We start from the raw sequence: 16,469 nt of genomic DNA on the forward strand, positions 1-16,469 counted from the left end.
ATATATGAGGTTATTCATCCAGTTATTTGCACTAGACATAAGGTCACTGCTTTGAGGACTAGAGTAGAAGTGTTCAGGTACGCACAATAATACACTGCGATCACTACTCAGTCAGACTTGAGATCACAATTTAAGTCTTATAATTAATAACTAGATTATGTCAGGCATAACACAATGAATACTGTGGTCATATATGTGCTTGATAACTAACTTGTCCTCCGTCATCAAAATCTTAGTTTCTACTCTCATCCAATCAAATGACAGTATACACTACTTACCTGAATATATATATATATATATATATATATATATATATATATATATATATATATATATATATTGTAAAATTAATATTCTTACATAAAACATAGTGATATAATCCTTGTAAAGGTGAATTTAAATTTCATTGAAGTACATGACGTTTGAGCTATCTAAAAGCAAAAGACGCTAATGCTCAAAGTGCCAGTAATAATATTGTAGCGATCCTGGCTGGACCGTACGAGTGTACCAATAAGGAGGTATAAGGCATGGAGGGGTCGTAAGAGTGTGTATGGAGTGCGGGTGGGTCAGTTTGGCAACCCAGTGTGTGTGTGTGTGTGGGGGGGTGGGTTTTAGTTTACAAACTGGTAATTACAAGGGTATTATGCAAAAACGGTGGTTTATGAGGACATTGCCAATCGCCCCATAATTCAAAACGCTTAAAAAAACATACTAAATGATGTTTTTTAGAAAATGTAAAAATGCAGAAAGTTTTTTTATGGGGGTCAGGTTTACGGTTAGGGTTAGGGGATAGAATCTGTAGTTTGTACAGTATAAAAGTAATTATGTCTATGGAGAGTCCTGATAATGATAGCGGCACCAACATGTGTGTGTGGAGGGGGGGTTAATTATTGTTGTGGTATATGTGTACAGTTCAATGGTCAGAGTTATCCTATATATGGAAAATGTAGCGGGAAGCTCAGCTAAAAGTTAATTGGGTGTCCAAAAGCCCTATATAAGGAAAAGCGCGCTAACGTGCCAGTGAGGATGGTATGTTGGTTGTTCTAAATAAACGTGTTGTTTTCACCGAGAGTCGTCTTATGGTTATTTCACAGAACACAGCATTTTCATCTTCTTCTGTGGAAAGCCATACATCATTTCTGTTCACCACAATTGTGTTGGTATTACGGATGGATATTGTGATGTGTTTGGGGTATTTGGGGGGTTTAGTTGCTAAACCGGGTGGTATAGCCGGGCAGCGGTGATTGGGGGTGGAGGTCGTGTGGGAGGGGTCCGCTTGGTGACGTGTCACAAAGACAGTTCGAGCGGGAGTATTCCAGAGATTATATGACACGTTTTTACTGTTTTTGCTTTGCAAGACGATTTGGGAGGGAAAGGGGATGTACTACCCTGGTCTGTGAAATAACTTCAGTTTTTCAGTTGCATTCTTTCAGTAATCACCATCAAACCCGTGGATCGTTTCAATATGAACTTGATTGTGTGCCAACAGCCAGTGACCTTCCAGATGGAATGATGAAATGCCCAAATTAAATAGCATTAAACAAATTCAAGTAAATCAATACACCGCTGTTCTGGAGACACCGGGAATAGTGACGCCAATGAAAGCTCAATTCGCTGCTAATGGACAACAGATCCACAGTACGGTGTCCATATTGAGGACATATCTCACTCATCAGCGTCAGTTGACAGTTTTGCGATCAACCCTCAGTAAGTTCAGTCCTCAGTAATCACTCATATTTGATATCACCCATCAGCTGTCAGTCCAATTTAATATCAGGTGTCACACATATTTTGTGTCAGGTATCAGGACAGGAATCACTCGGTTTTGTATCAGTGTACTGGGACTTAAATGGCAATTAAATGACCGAACCGTCTTTACTGTTATTTCATTGGTTACAGGGAATGTCAATCAAGCCAAAGAACCAGACAGAACAGAGGAACAGAGGCAGGCAATCATTTCTCTACAGAATGTAGTCTAAATTAATAATAAACACATACAAAAAGACATCTGTGGATAATTTAAACATGTGGTATTGCCAAAAGTTTTTGTATTATAGCACAAATATCTACCATAAAATCAGCTCGGAGAGAAAACAAAGTAATAATAATGATTGACATTCTATGTAACCAATGAAATATGATGGTCTAACCAATGATGGTCCAGCCACCTGATTGGCTATTAAGTCCCAGAAAAAACTAACTTTGATACCTGACACCAATTTTGAGTGACACCTGATATTAAATGTGTGTGATACCTGATACTAAAATCGAGTGACAGCTGTTGGGTGATATTAAATATGAAAGATAACTGAGGGTTGATCGCAAAACTAAGTGCTGTGTGACAACTTGATGCTAAGGAGTGAGGATGTCCTAGTACGGACACCGTACCACATGGAAAGACGTGTCCAGTATTAACGTCAGCAGATCTAAGCGTCACGATCCTGAAAACCAGAAAACCATCCGCTTCCTGTCCGCTTGAATGATGCCCCGCCTACAGCAACAATTTTCGACGGAATACTGCAGGCAAATTTCCTCTATTTAAACGAGGGCTGCGTCCAAAACCGCATACTACATACTACGCACTGAAGTGACACTGAAGTATGTACTTTAAGCATGTAGATTAAGAGAACGCACGAATTTGGACGTACTAATTATGTCATCAAATCTCACTGTATTGAACTTTCCGTTCGTGGTTTAATGACGACTTCCTGTAAACAAAAGACACCGGGGTACATTTAACATTTCTGAGGACTATTTATTGACACTCATATAAATAATTCTTAACATAGCTAGTCTATCTGTACAGTTTTTGCTACTTACACTTGAAAACAGAGTTGTCCGCCAATTTCATAGACATGAAATGACGACATCAGGACCGCCCCCTTTTCCCCGCATGGCCTTATGGGATTGAAAAGTGTCCAGTGCTTGCATACTTCATTTTCGAAATTTAAGAAGTATCCATTCAGGTACTTTTCGAATAGTATTATATTCATACTATGTATTTGGACGTACTGCTAATGGTGGTGTACTGTTTTAACATACTATGAAGTATGCAATGCGGTTTAGTGCTTTATTAAAGAATTACATCAATTATTTTAACAAATATAATGAAAATATATGATGCATAATAAAGCTGTAGCTTAAATTAAAGCCAGTTCCCATGTTTTAAATAAAAACTGTGAAGTAATATAAAACTAATACAAAATCAAGTTATCCAATCAGATTGATTTCTGCAGGGTCTGCGCAGAAAGGTGTTCTTCAGTCTGCTGCGTGTGACGTCAGACATAGTGCAGCATGACGCATCGAGCTGTGGGATATGCGACCATGACCCTTGATCAAGGATGCAAGTTTTTTTTTATCGAAGACAAGTGATAGAGATTGGCCACTATTCAAAAATAATAGATAGCTTGTGGATTATTATAATAATTCTTATTATGATTATAAGTATTAGTAGATGTCTAAGGTGTTTTGTATTTAATTGTGGCAACACAATAATTAATATAAGAAACTCTTTTCCGTTTTCCACTGGATGTCCTGTACATTTTACTTCATATGTAATATTAAAAAACTGAACATTTCCTAGACATTATTACTGATTTTATCAATTATAAATGACATTTGGCTAGTGCAGCACTCATAAATAAAGCAAAGGAGGAACCTGGGCCAGATGGTATATTTCCAACAGTACTTAAAGAAATGAGGGAAATTATTTACAGGCCGCTAAGTCAAATATTCCAAATGACACTTAGAACAGGGGATGTGCCAACTGACTGGAAGACAGCAAATGTCATACCAATCCACAAGAAAGGGGACAAAACTGAGCCAGGAAATTACAGACCAATCAGTCTCACCTGCATCACCTGTAAAATGTTGGAAAAAATAATTAGACAGAAAATAGAGGAGCATCTCCTTGTTCTTGGAGATAGTCAACATGGGTTTAGATGAGGCAGATCATGTCTTACTAATTTATTAGAATTTTTTGAACATGCAACTGCAGCTGTAGATCATGTGAAAACATATGATATGATATACTTAGATTTTCCAAAAGCTTTTGATAAGGATCCACACCACAGACTGATCCTCAAATTGGAAGCTGTAGGCATTCAGGGTAATGTAAGTAGATGGATTATGAACTGGTTGATGTCTAGGAAACAGAGGGTGTCAATAAGAGGAGTCGCTTCTAACTGGAGTGAGATTGTTAGTGGAGTTCCACAGGGATCAGTACTAGGGCTTGTGCTTTTTCTAATCTATGTTAATGATCTGGACTCTGGGATAGTTAGCAAACTTGTCAAATTTGCAGATGATGCTAAAATAGGTGGCTCAGCAGATACAATCTCGGCAGCACAGGCTATTCAAAGGGATTTAGATAATATTCAGGTGTGGGCGACACCTGGCAGATGAAATTCAATGTGGACAAGTACAAGGTATTACATGCAGGTCATAAAAATGTCCACTATAACTACACTATGGGAGGAATAGAACTAGATGAAGTAACACATGAGAAAGACCTAGGAGTCTATGTGGACTCCTCACTTTCTCCATCCAAACAATGTGGAGAAGCAATAAAAAAGGCAAACACAATGCTGGGGTATATTGTCAAAAGTGTAGAATTGAGAACAAGGGCAGTGATGTTCAGACTGTACAATGCACTAGTTAGAGCTCATCTGGATACTGTGGACAGTTCTGGGCTCCACACTTCAAGAAAGATATCGCTGCTCTAGAGGCAGTTCAGAAGAGAGCAACCAGACTTATTCCAGGTCTGAAGGGAATGTCCTACTGAAAGACTGAGGGACCTGAACCTTTTCACCCTGGAACAGAGGACACTACGTGGGGACTTGATCCAAGTCTTCAAAATCATGAAAAACATCAAACCAGAGGAGCTTTTCCAGATCAGCAGGGACACACGCACCCGGGGACACAAATGGAAACTGGGCTTCAAGGCATTCAAGATGGAAAACAGGAGACACTTCTTCACACAGAGAGTTGTCACAATCTGGAACAAACTCCCCAGCGACGTGATTGAAGCTGAAAATTTGGGAACATTTAAAATCAGACTGGATAGGATCCTTGGATCACTTAGTTATTAATGGACACCAAACGAGCACGATGGGGCGAATGGCTTCATCTCATTGTGATTTTTTTTATGTTCTTATGTTCTTATTAGTTACCGGTGCCCTCTCCAAATATTCTGGACATATGTGTCAGGCCTCTCTCGCCGAAATCATCTGTCCGATTCACCAAGGCCTCCTTCACTTCATATCCAGTCAGGACCAAGAACTTATGCCTACCCATGTAAAAAGTGAACACATTGCCATACTTCTCTGAAAGCTGGAGGAAGAGGAGAGGGAATAAATATTCAGTCCAAGCTTGCCAAGACACTGGACTCAACAGTAATCTTAATTTTCTAGTCAGTCGTGGGGTTTGCCCCCTGATTGGGTTTCAATTAGCCAGGTGAGTCATGAGAGAAATGGGCTCCCTTTAACATATAATTTTACTGCAGGTGGCTAGATGAAAATGAGCCGATTGAACCATCTGGACTTTCAACTTTGTATCTGATTTGTACATGGATTTTGCAGGGGGGAGGGTGTTTATTTTTTAATCAGCAACCATCAGCACATGTAGTTCTGTTTGCTGAGAAAAAAGTTTTGTTACGTTTGTGTTAACAAGGGATGCAAGGTAAGTCACTAATCAAATTTCACATTAACACAGTCCAGTCATCATCGCAGCCCTTTCCCCATAGCAGCTGTCAAGGATAAAACAGACCAAACAATTATTAGTTCAGTTGATTCTTCAATACACTGCAATGGCTAAACTGAATTTCTAGACGGCCCCACTATGTTTCAAAGATACTGTTTCAATAAAGACATTCTTGTACATAATTAAATTTAATTGATGGGTGTTTTCTACTTAACCCATGTCATATTTTTATTATAATTATTACAATGATTTGGTTCATCAAACGATCAGCCATTATTAATAATTATCAGACCAAACCTTTCATTCATTTTTGTAAATTGATGAACTGTTAACAAGCAGTAAAACCAGGACTCAGCTGCTCTACAACTATTGCAGAGAAGTTTAAATATCTAAATATTGTGCCAAACATTTTCACATCCTTTCATATTTGCCTGTATTTTAATCATCAACTGCTTCTCGTGAAGATATCAGAACATATGAGCTTAGAGTCACTAGTGATATTCACCAAATTCTTCTCCTCTCTCCAAAACCTGAACACTCATCTGAAATATGCATGTTTCAGCTCTCATCCAATCTACTCGGAGTATGCCTTCCCTGAAAATATATACGTATATGTCCCCACCTAGTGGGTATTAGGGGTGATACAGTGAACAACCACACCACCTCTTTTGATAAAGAGAGTAGCTCTTTGCACCAACTCTCTCCCGGGACAGGTTCGATGGGACACCAAGACACCACCACACGAACGGGTAAGATTTAACGATAATATTTATTTACAATACACACCAAAACAGGGCACGAAGACTGTTCTTTGGCAGGGGAACACAACAGGACTTGGAAATTATAAATGCCTTTAAAATGGTAAAATACCCAAAACCCTACCCAAATATGAGAAAGAAACATAATAAATTAAAAAGTAAAATACCATAAAATCCAGATTTCCCCATTTATCAACATAAGACACAATCAAAGGAAAACGTATTTTTGTTGGTCTTGCAGGTAAAGCGGTGCACGACCAACCGCCAGAGGTAGCTGCAATTATATTTCCACTGCATATGCCTCATTTCTCAAGACTAATCCCAAAATCATATCACAATATTCACAGTCCCGGTTTCCGGTTTCTCCTTATGCATTATAATCCTTAACTCTGACACTTTCGTGGTCTCCTGTTTTGTGGCGTCATGAGCAGCTTCCCCCTTCGCTCAGTTTCCAAAGGAGACTCCCACCTTAAAACAGCCGGCAGAGTTAGGGGCGCAGGTGGAGATGATTAGCGGTGAGGTGAGAATGTGGGTTGGTGGTGTGCACTTGGCAAAAGAACAATGATTTACAATAACAAACAATTGTCAATAAGCCAATAATTAGATGAAATCTGTGACAACTGGCCTAGCACAGGAGAGGTGAACCCAGGCGCAGAGCTATATAGAGAGGTCAGGCAAACAAGGGGTCAAGAGCCGGCGACAGGAACAATGGAGAGAAGGCAGGAGAGTAGTCAAAAAGGCAGAAAAAGGGTCAGGCAATCAGGCAAACTGTTCCAAGAGGGTAGATCAAGGATCAAGGATCAAGGATACAAAGGCACTGCTCAAAAGGGATATGGATTGGCACCACTGGGCTATAGTGCTCAGAAATTATACGGTTAGTAAATCAAGACTTCACAAATGGGGGGAGAAACAAAGGGGTATATCTGTGGAGCAGAGGGAGGCAGGCAATGGATAGGGGAGTGTTAACCAATAAGAGGAGAGAGCAGATGGAAGAAGTGCACATGGTGGCTAGGAATGTTGATTGGATAATTAGCTAGTTGTTACAGGATGTCAGAAGCTGGTATTCGGGGAATGATGACCTCTGGTGGCTGACTGGGGAAGTGTGGGGGGAAGACATCATAAAATCATAATAAAACCACACCAAAGAAAAGAAAAGCAGCAACCATTTCAAGAATAAAAAGACAACAGTGATAATAAACCAATATGTGACATCTAAGACAAAAAGTGAAAAGAACCCCAAATTAGGTAATAAGTAATTAATTAATGTGAATTAAGCCTGTCACACCCACTTATTACATATATTACATATCTCTATTTTGAATGTTGTGTGCAGCCCTAGTTCATCCACAGATGCAATTGTGATGCGAAGAAAGGTGGATTAATGTCTGTTTCCGGTTTTAAACACTTTTGGAGGGTTCAACGGACAAAAACAAAGTGCAACCAATTATAAAAGAAGATGCATTCCAATGGAAGCCAGCAAGAGATAAATAGTGGTAAATACGTGTAGGAAAATCTAAACATATTAGCCTTATATGTAATAAACAAATGTGTACATTTGAGATCATTTACAGATGAGACAGAGATCAACTTGTACCAGAATGATGGGAAGAGTATGGAGATGGGAAGGAACTGCTCATGGTCCAAAGCATACCACCTCATCTGTGAAGCATGTCATGGCATGGGCATGTATGGCTGCCGAGGGAACTGTTTCCCTTGTATTTGTTGATGATGTGACTGCTGACAAAAGCAGCAGGATGAATACTGAAGTGTTTAGGGCTATATTATTACCTGCTCAGATTCAGCCAAATGCCTGAAAACTCATTGGACGGCACTTCACAGTGCAGATGGACAATGACCTGAAGCATACTGGCGAAAACAACCCCAGACTTTTTTAAGTGGAATGTTCTGCAATGGCCAAGTCAGTCACCTGACCTGAATCAAATTGAGCAGCATTTCACTTGCTGAAGGCAAAACTGAAGGCAAAACGCCTTCTACAATCCCTGGTAGATAAACTATTTCCAATGATTACTAGATTAGTTCATTGATTAATTGGGTAGAACAAATGCCTTGTCTGTGTATTATTTTCCCAGAATCCTAGTTATTTTTCATAAATTAAGATAAACAACAAATTAACTCAGGACATTTTGCTCTGCAGCTTTCCAGGACCAGGGATGGGGCCCAAGCTACATGCCTATGCTTAGATATAGACTAAAAAGAGACCCACTAGATGATCAGGCTAGAGGCCCCCAGAGCACCCTGTATGAGAGGGTATTTAAATCATCATCAGAAGCCCCCAGCGCAGAGTGGTGGATGTAGTTTCGGTTCCCGCACCAAAGAGGTTCCTTGCAGTGGACACCATGTTCATCTCATGGAAATAAATATTTTTTTTTTGCTTCCTGAACAGAAGAAAAAAAATCATAGTATTGAAATATGAGATGCTGGAAGGTTTTATGGCTGCCCCAACCCTCCCACCCAAAAATGGTAAAGATAATTATTTATATCTTTTACATTAATAAAACATGAGTACTTATTATCTCCTGTAATTTGAAACCTTTAAATGCATATACTGCTTCTCCAGGACCAGAGTTACAGAAACATATTAGACAATTAAATATTGAAAGAACATCACCTCCTCCTGCTGTTTGGCAATGAAAGCATCAACGAAGCTCCTTAGGTCGTTTCTATCCACAATGTCCTTGCGCTCATGGTAGTAGTTTGAGAGGAACGTCTGATTCTCTAATGTGTTGCTGTACATTTTCTTGAAATCCGCAAGAAAGGACCCCAGGAAAGGGGAGATGTTGTACAGCTGGGAAACCAAACAACAATAAGATGAATGCCGTTTAGCAGGAAAAGGTGCAGTGTGTAATAAACTTCCTTTGACTTTGAGTTCACAAGCTGATTAAAGTAAAGAAAAAAGCCAGACATATCTAGTTAACTTTGGCCAGGCTGAAACTTGGGCCTGCTGTTATCACTTCTCCTGGAAGAGGTCAAAACAGAACACGATCAGTTCTGTCAGGGAGGTGAAATTACTCAACTAATCCAAACTGAGGCCATGAACAGTATTTTGAATTAATGAGCCTGACCCAACATTAAAGGCATGTGTTAACAGAAGCATGTGATTTGTGAACACACAGACTTATGGAGAGGACAATGTCCCTGGAGTCTCATACCCGCATCGCAGGGGAGGTGGTGAGCTTAACATTCTGGCTGAGAAGTTGCTGGAGTCGTAGGAACTGGGGGTCGCTGTAGTCAAACCGGTCTCCAAACACAATGGTGCAGATCACATTAGACACCGCTGAGTTGATGTTAATGATGGGGTCAAACGGGTCACCTTAGAGGAAACACGAAGCACGGAACACACTTACACAAGATCTAAAACACTCAGATCATATCCACTCCCTCAGACCTAAAACAGGGTCCTCTATCAGCATCAGTTTCTCATGCACACCCAACGGGGAGGAAATCCAGTTTCCATGTTCGACACTTACACATATCCAACATAAGAGTGCTTTATGCACACAAGTAACACTTTATGAGTAGGGTTAAGGCCTTGAACCCTGAATAGGGCAAAACATTGAGTTTTTTGGTGTTCACTGTACCTGATCTGACATGTACACAGGGGGGTGAAAAGGATGACAGCCTCTGCCTATTTGCCCTGCCACCCAGAAAATGCCTTCATGCCTTCCCGTAAAGTCCCCCCAGTTGACAATTCGTCAGAACACCACCCCCTTGCAGTTCACAGTTCTCATGTGCCCTCATCCTACCATTGTGATCTTGCCTGTCTAATAGTATAGTATACTGGCTTAATGATTTAAAATTTAATTTTAAAATGATCTCCAAACCAGCACACCTTTCTTGTACAATTACTTCTGTAGGTGTTTATTATATATATATATATATATATATATATATATATATATATATATATATATATATATATATATATATAATTTTTTTTTTTTTTTTCCTCTTGATCAGAAAACCACCTCATTAAGTTCAATCATTGGGATCTGGAGTAATAACTCACACCACAAAGCATCAGTACCATTGATTAAAGAGCTGATTTCACAAGCCGACATTAGCACTAGGGAATAGATACTGTGATTATAGGCTGGGCAGTGCAAGACTAGTGATAATGAAGGTCTGAGAAACTGTCTGAAGCACTCTTGGCAAAAATAGTACAATTGGCATTTGAAAGAAATGTCTCCCTTTTTGTTATCTTTAATATCTTTCTATAAAGGTAAAGTAAACAATACATTTTACAGACTGAAAAACACTACTGTGTGCCAACTAGCAAAGGTCAATTATGCTGTCAACAAATTAAGTGTACTAAACTGTCCAAATTGGAAATGTTGTATTATAGTTATAAAGTTATCTAACACTTGCATGGAGTTTATGTTTAACCTATCAATGGCAAGGCGTGCCAACTTTATTAATTATTGAAATTAATCAATGAAACTCCAGTGTGTTTCCAAGTAGTATTTTATGTGGCCCTTAAAAAACATTAAAGTTTTTCGGTTGGTCAGGAAACTGTGGAATCTCCACTAGAGACCTGCAATATACTTTAGTTTCTTGTTTCTTCTGTTTTTTAATATCTAAATAAATATTCTCTGATACCTTTATGTGACTCAAAGACATCCAACAGACACTGGGCCTCCTCCACTATCCTGTCCTCGATGGTTCTCTTTCCCATGCCGAAATCCCACAAGGTGGAGAGAGTAAACCTCCGCATGGTCTTCCATGACTCCCCATATCCAAATATGATGCCTGGAAAAACAAAAAACATAATGAACCTTAAAGATGCTCTCAATGTCTGTGTTGTCTCTGTAGGGACCTCTCTAGGATCTATTCTCGTGCAAAAACATTGCTTATGCAAAACACAGCTGCGGTCCCCATCTTGAATAATTGTAAAACCCCTAGGCCTGAATTATACAGCAGGTTATCTGGGCTACTCTTAAAACAAAACTGGAGAAACTTCATCTTAAATAGTCTAGTTCTTAGGTAAATGTTTCCTGCCTGGCAAAGGAAAGAGAAGGATCACAATTTAGCAACAGGCATTCTGATTCATTACTCATCTGTTGGGGAAAATGTAAGGAAGTATTGAGTGAGGTGTCAATGAAATCGCCAAGCCTTCTTTACAGGTTTTGTCTCCTTGTTTTGAGAACTGTCTTCCACGTGTTCTTCCATGTACAAGTGACCCAGAGAAACTATAGGAAGAAAACATTAGTTACCGGTGCCCTTCGCAAACATTGTGCAGGTATGCGTCAGGCCTCTCTCGCCAAAATCATCTGCCCGATTCACCAAGGCCTCCTTCACTGTTTCATATCCAGTCAGGACCAAGACCTTATGTCTACCCATGTGAAAGGTGAACACATTGCCATACTTCTCTGAAAGCTGGAGGAAGAGGAGAGGGAAGAAAATGCAGTCCAAGCTTGCCATCACACTGGACTCAATAGTAGTCTTAATTTTCTATTCGTTGGCAGGCTTTGCCCCCTGATTGGGTTTCAAATAGCCAGGTCATGAAGGAAATGGACTCCTTAAAGCACTCCTTTTCCCTGCAGGTGGCTAAGCTGAAAACAAGCTGCTGCAGCCATCTGGGTTTTCCACTTGTTATGTGATGCACTACTTCTACAAGGATTTTGCAGGGGGGAGGGGGGGGTATTTACTTTGTTTCAGTAACCATCAGCACATTGAGTTCTGGGTTTGTCGAGGAAAAAGTTTAGTTTTGTTTGTGTAAATGAGGACAGCAAAGTAAGTCACTAATCACATTAGCACAGCCCAGTCATCATCGCAGCCCTTTCCCCATAGCAGCTGTCAGGGGTAAAACTGACCACACGATAATTAGGTCAGTTGATTCTACAATACACTGCATTGCATTGCCCTAATATGTTTAAAGATATTGCTTCAGTAAAGACATTCTTGTACATTATTTAAATTATCGATGGCTGTTTTTTTTCTTTATCAGGCCAAACAGCTGCACGACTTCTACTGCGGAAAAGTCTAAAAAGCTAAACATTGTGCCAAACATTTTCACATCCTTTTATATTAGCTTGTATTTGAATCAACTGCCTCTCATGAAGATTTCAGAATATATGAGTTTAGAGTCACTAGTGATATTCACTGCATTATCTCCTCTCTCCCAAACCTGAACACTCACCTGACATAAAGTTTCATGAGGTTTCTTCATGTCCAGAATATTCAGGTTCCCGATCACAGGCCAGGCAGCCGGGCCGGGGGGGAACCTGTACACAGATGACTTGGATGGTTTGAAGAGAAGGTAGAAGAAGAAGGCTGTTGTGAAAATGAAGACCAGAGACACTGTGACAGTGTTCGCCAGCAGCACTGCGATCACAGACATGTTTGCTCTTTGTCTATACACTGTAAAAAAGCCAACTTGCAAAACGTGTAATTTACTATATATTTTAAGTTGAGTTGACTCAAATTTGAGAAGTAGTTGAGTTTAAATGTAATATATAGTGAATCCAACAAACTTTCCTCTAACTTGGTTGAACGTTGAATGTTGAATTTTATATTGATATTAAAGTCTCCCTCCAACTTAAGGCCGAGAAAGACAGCTGCGCATGTTCATTTGAATCTTGAGGCTGATGAGTAGAGGGCAGGTGTGGACAAGTTTAGTTTGCGCATGTGCAGGTACAGCGCTTGCCGAATGCACCTGAGTGATGATGTCGGACGGCAGTTTGCTATACGATCACGTCACTTTTTTGCACATGGTACTCTGGTGAAAAAGTTAAGTTTAAAGCTAGCTATCAAATCACCTTTGATGAAAAATGAAACTTGTTATGTGCTTGTAATTTAGAATCGCATGTGCATCTGCAGTACATGTTTAAAACGTGTTTTAAATGCAAGTTATGTTTCCTAGTAATGACGTTTTAAATGTAGAAATTCGAATGAAACTGCCATGAAAAGTGCCTGTAGTTTAAGTAGATGCTTTGGCTTAATTATAGCAGTGCAGCTAGAGGAATTTAATAAATGTGACACTGATCTCTTCTCTATCCCTAAACTTATACAATTTGAATCGTGCAGTTTACTGTAGTATATTCTACACGATATTGTTCAAAAATGCTGTCAGTGAGCTATTTGAATGCAAATATGAATTGTCCCCCACTTTTGTAGATCCCCACTTTTTTTCCACCCCATGCTATTAATGCATACTTATATCTCCAATGAAGTCCATCTCAGTACATTCATTGATTGTAGTACATAGTTTATTTTGATATTTACCTATTCCACAAATTCCATTCTGTTTTACCCTGTTGTCACCAGGACACTGACCCCAAGGAGAGCTACACCAAAGGCATAAAAGTTGTCATCCTCAAAGTCATCGAGGATGATGTAGCCCTCCAACTCATTTCCAACAGTTATGAGTGTCACCATTGTGTTAGAAGAAGCTGTTGTATTTTAAGATGTCCATGATTTGCCTACTCCATTGGCTCTGCTGTTTGGCCTTCTCTATGCTCTGAACATTGATTTCCCAAAAGAACTGAAATATGCTTTTGAGGTGATTCTTGGTCTTGATGGACCCTGGCTCTCAGTGCTCTGCTAGGGTGCAGTCTCTCAAAACCAAGCTCTTGCTGTGAGGATAACCTCCACCCACAGAAGTCTTGATATCTAATAAATTACATAATAAAGTGAGGTGATCAACATCATGCATGAGATGATGAAGTTTTAGTTAATTGAGTTTTCTTCATATCAAGAACTCTGAGCACTGTAGTGGATATAATGTAGTACAGGTTTTGTTGCAAGAAAAAAAATGTATAGGCTGTAATCACGATGTGCAAACCAAATATTTCAGTTTAAATAAGGTCTGACAAACATCATGTTGGGTTTGACAAAGTTGTTTTCACTCATCTAACATAACATGATTGAGAGGAATGCTGTTTTGACCTGTCCACTGTTAGATCAGTCATTTCAAGGAAGGGGGACGACAGATGTTTTGTAATTCATGCATGTAAGGGTTAAAGCACAGGCTACAATATTCTCTTTTGAATGCCATTTTGTGGTAATTCTAGTTTGTTAAACATTATGCCCAAAAGTTTACTTTACTTAGAAAAGCTTTTGCAGCTGGTTGCCTTAAGATTTTAAGTTTACTCAACTTGTTTACAGTGTAGCTACTCCTGTACGTATGCACCTGCTTATATACAAAGGTTAACCATTGGCTTGTACCTAATGTGTTTTCCCTTCCCACACTAAGGCAGAGGTTAAAACTGTGTGCCAAAGAATTAACAGACAGAATAATGCTTAACCCTTAAAACCACAGCACTTGTATCAGTCTTTGCCCCAGTTTAGCAATACAGCAGAATGAGTGAAAACACATACAGTACAGGTATAAATATACACAATATAGTCTTGAACTGGAATTGTTTCAACTTGCATATTTCACATTCTTAGACCAAAAATGTTAATAACAAGTCACTATGTATTGCTGTTCTACACATGACTGTGTGTGAATAAGGAGAAATCATTAGTTCATGTAAACAGAGGCACTGTGCTCGAATATTGCTGGACACAGTGTGCTACAGATCCTGCTAAAAGATACACTACATTTGTCAGTATTATTGACATACTATGTTTAGAATTCAACATATAACTGTAAAAAGTGTAAAATCTCATAATTGTATCATTAATCTCTGTACTTTATATTTGCCTTTCCCAAGATACATAGAGCCACTGTATCATGTACTGACTGTATCATTGTACCAGTGAAGTGGAAATTTCCCTGGTCTCTACAGGTGTTTAGGAGTGAATTGTGGGAATAACTGCAGTGCTCAATAATTAACTATTTTTGCAAGTTGTGTTTCATCTTGATATCCATGTTTATATTGAGTATTAAAAGTAAACTCTTTGGATCAGCAGCTCTGTTGTGTAAAGAATACAATCACAGTCATTGCTACTGGTCTGCCTTCATTCTATTAAATTACCTCCTGTTTTTACTATTTTCACCTTTATTATTGTTTTTGTTTACGTCAATGATATTCACTTTTAATCATTTTGAATAGCGATGTTGCTGCTCTTGTAATTTTGTGTATATGTAGTACATTGTGTGTGTTAGCATATGAAAGAACGTGGAAAAAGGTGTCTGCTAAATGACTTCGTCATAATTCATATATACATGATTACAGTACAATGTCTTCACACCCTTCAGTTGAAAACAGCTAATCAGTTTTATTTATATTGTTGAATGAGCAGTAAGTATTTCTAAGTTTTTTTTTAATGCTGCTTCAGCCTAGAGATAATGGCAAAGTTTTGGGTGGGTACACAGTCAATTCGCCCGTGTTGAATTAACTCCAACACTGCCTCAGAGTTTAAAGGTCTGCCCTCAGGGAGTTAAAAAGCAACTCTTATAAGAAACAGACCTCTAACCCAGGCAAACCGGCATTTCCAAAAGATGGCATGGATTGACATTAGGCATAAATCGAGCCTCCTCCAATAGGAAACTGGAGGCTAGCACCAGAATCCAACCTCGCAAACTCAAGAACCAATCCCCTATGATTTAAAGGCATAAAAGGTAACGCACAGCACTTTTTCTCTCTCTCTCTCTCACCAGAACCAGTAACTTACTGCCATAGCTCAACCTGTAGCTCTGTTGCCAGAACCGGAACCAGAAACTAACTAAGTCTTTGCCGGCAACAGAAGAGTTTAACTGGGAGAAGGAGATTGAGCCGTACGAAGAATTATTTTAAAGGACTTTATTCAGTTGAAGAACTTTAGAAACTGCGCATGCCCGTCTGTACCCATCTGATCAGTGGAGTTTTACAGCTCGACAAGTCGACTGCAATACGAAAGTGTTCAGTCATTTAAATAGCTATCGAGTCTTAAGAAACTTGACCCTTGGAACGAACAGGGCCCTGCTTTCCTCAAAGTCTTTGTCTTCCAGTAACTACGGTGGAAACCCTGCTTACAAAGAAGATTTTGTGCACAACCTTGGAGCCTTCAAACCAGTGGAAAATCTGTTTGGAAACTACTCTACTTTCGCGAAACCCCAACTTCCAGGTG

General features: G+C 39.3%; 1 protein-coding gene across 1 annotated transcript; it reads right to left on the reverse strand.

Annotated features, from left to right (window-relative positions):
• Positions 1–9,619: 9,619 nt before the first annotated feature.
• Positions 9,620–12,838, reverse strand: LOC136763537 (cytochrome P450 2K3-like). Its single transcript, XM_066717601.1, has 4 exons — positions 12,613–12,838; positions 11,687–11,849; positions 11,073–11,222; positions 9,620–9,786 (listed from the first exon to the last, which is right to left on the reverse strand). Exons 1-4 carry the CDS (start codon positions 12,811–12,813, stop codon positions 9,620–9,622), a joined length of 681 nt encoding a protein of 226 aa, XP_066573698.1. The 5' UTR covers positions 12,814–12,838.
• Positions 12,839–16,469: the final 3,631 nt, after the last annotated feature.

Source organism: Amia ocellicauda, chromosome 11, assembly GCF_036373705.1.
Source record: "Amia ocellicauda isolate fAmiCal2 chromosome 11, fAmiCal2.hap1, whole genome shotgun sequence".
Classification (NCBI taxonomy): domain Eukaryota; kingdom Metazoa; phylum Chordata; class Actinopteri; order Amiiformes; family Amiidae; genus Amia; species Amia ocellicauda.

Excerpts from the sequence above, each read along its gene's own strand:
- LOC136763537 (XM_066717601.1), bottom strand. The coding sequence starts at position 12,813 with ATGTCTGTGATCGCAGTGCTGCTGGCGAACACTGTCACAGTGTCTCTG. Across the intron at positions 11,223-11,686 it reads AATGTTTGCGAAGGGCACCG|GCATCATATTTGGATATGGG; the intron begins GTAACTAATGTT and ends TTGTTTTTCCAG. Across the intron at positions 9,787-11,072 it reads TGTCTTTGAGTCACATAAAG|GTGACCCGTTTGACCCCATC; the intron begins GTATCAGAGAAT and ends GTTTCCTCTAAG.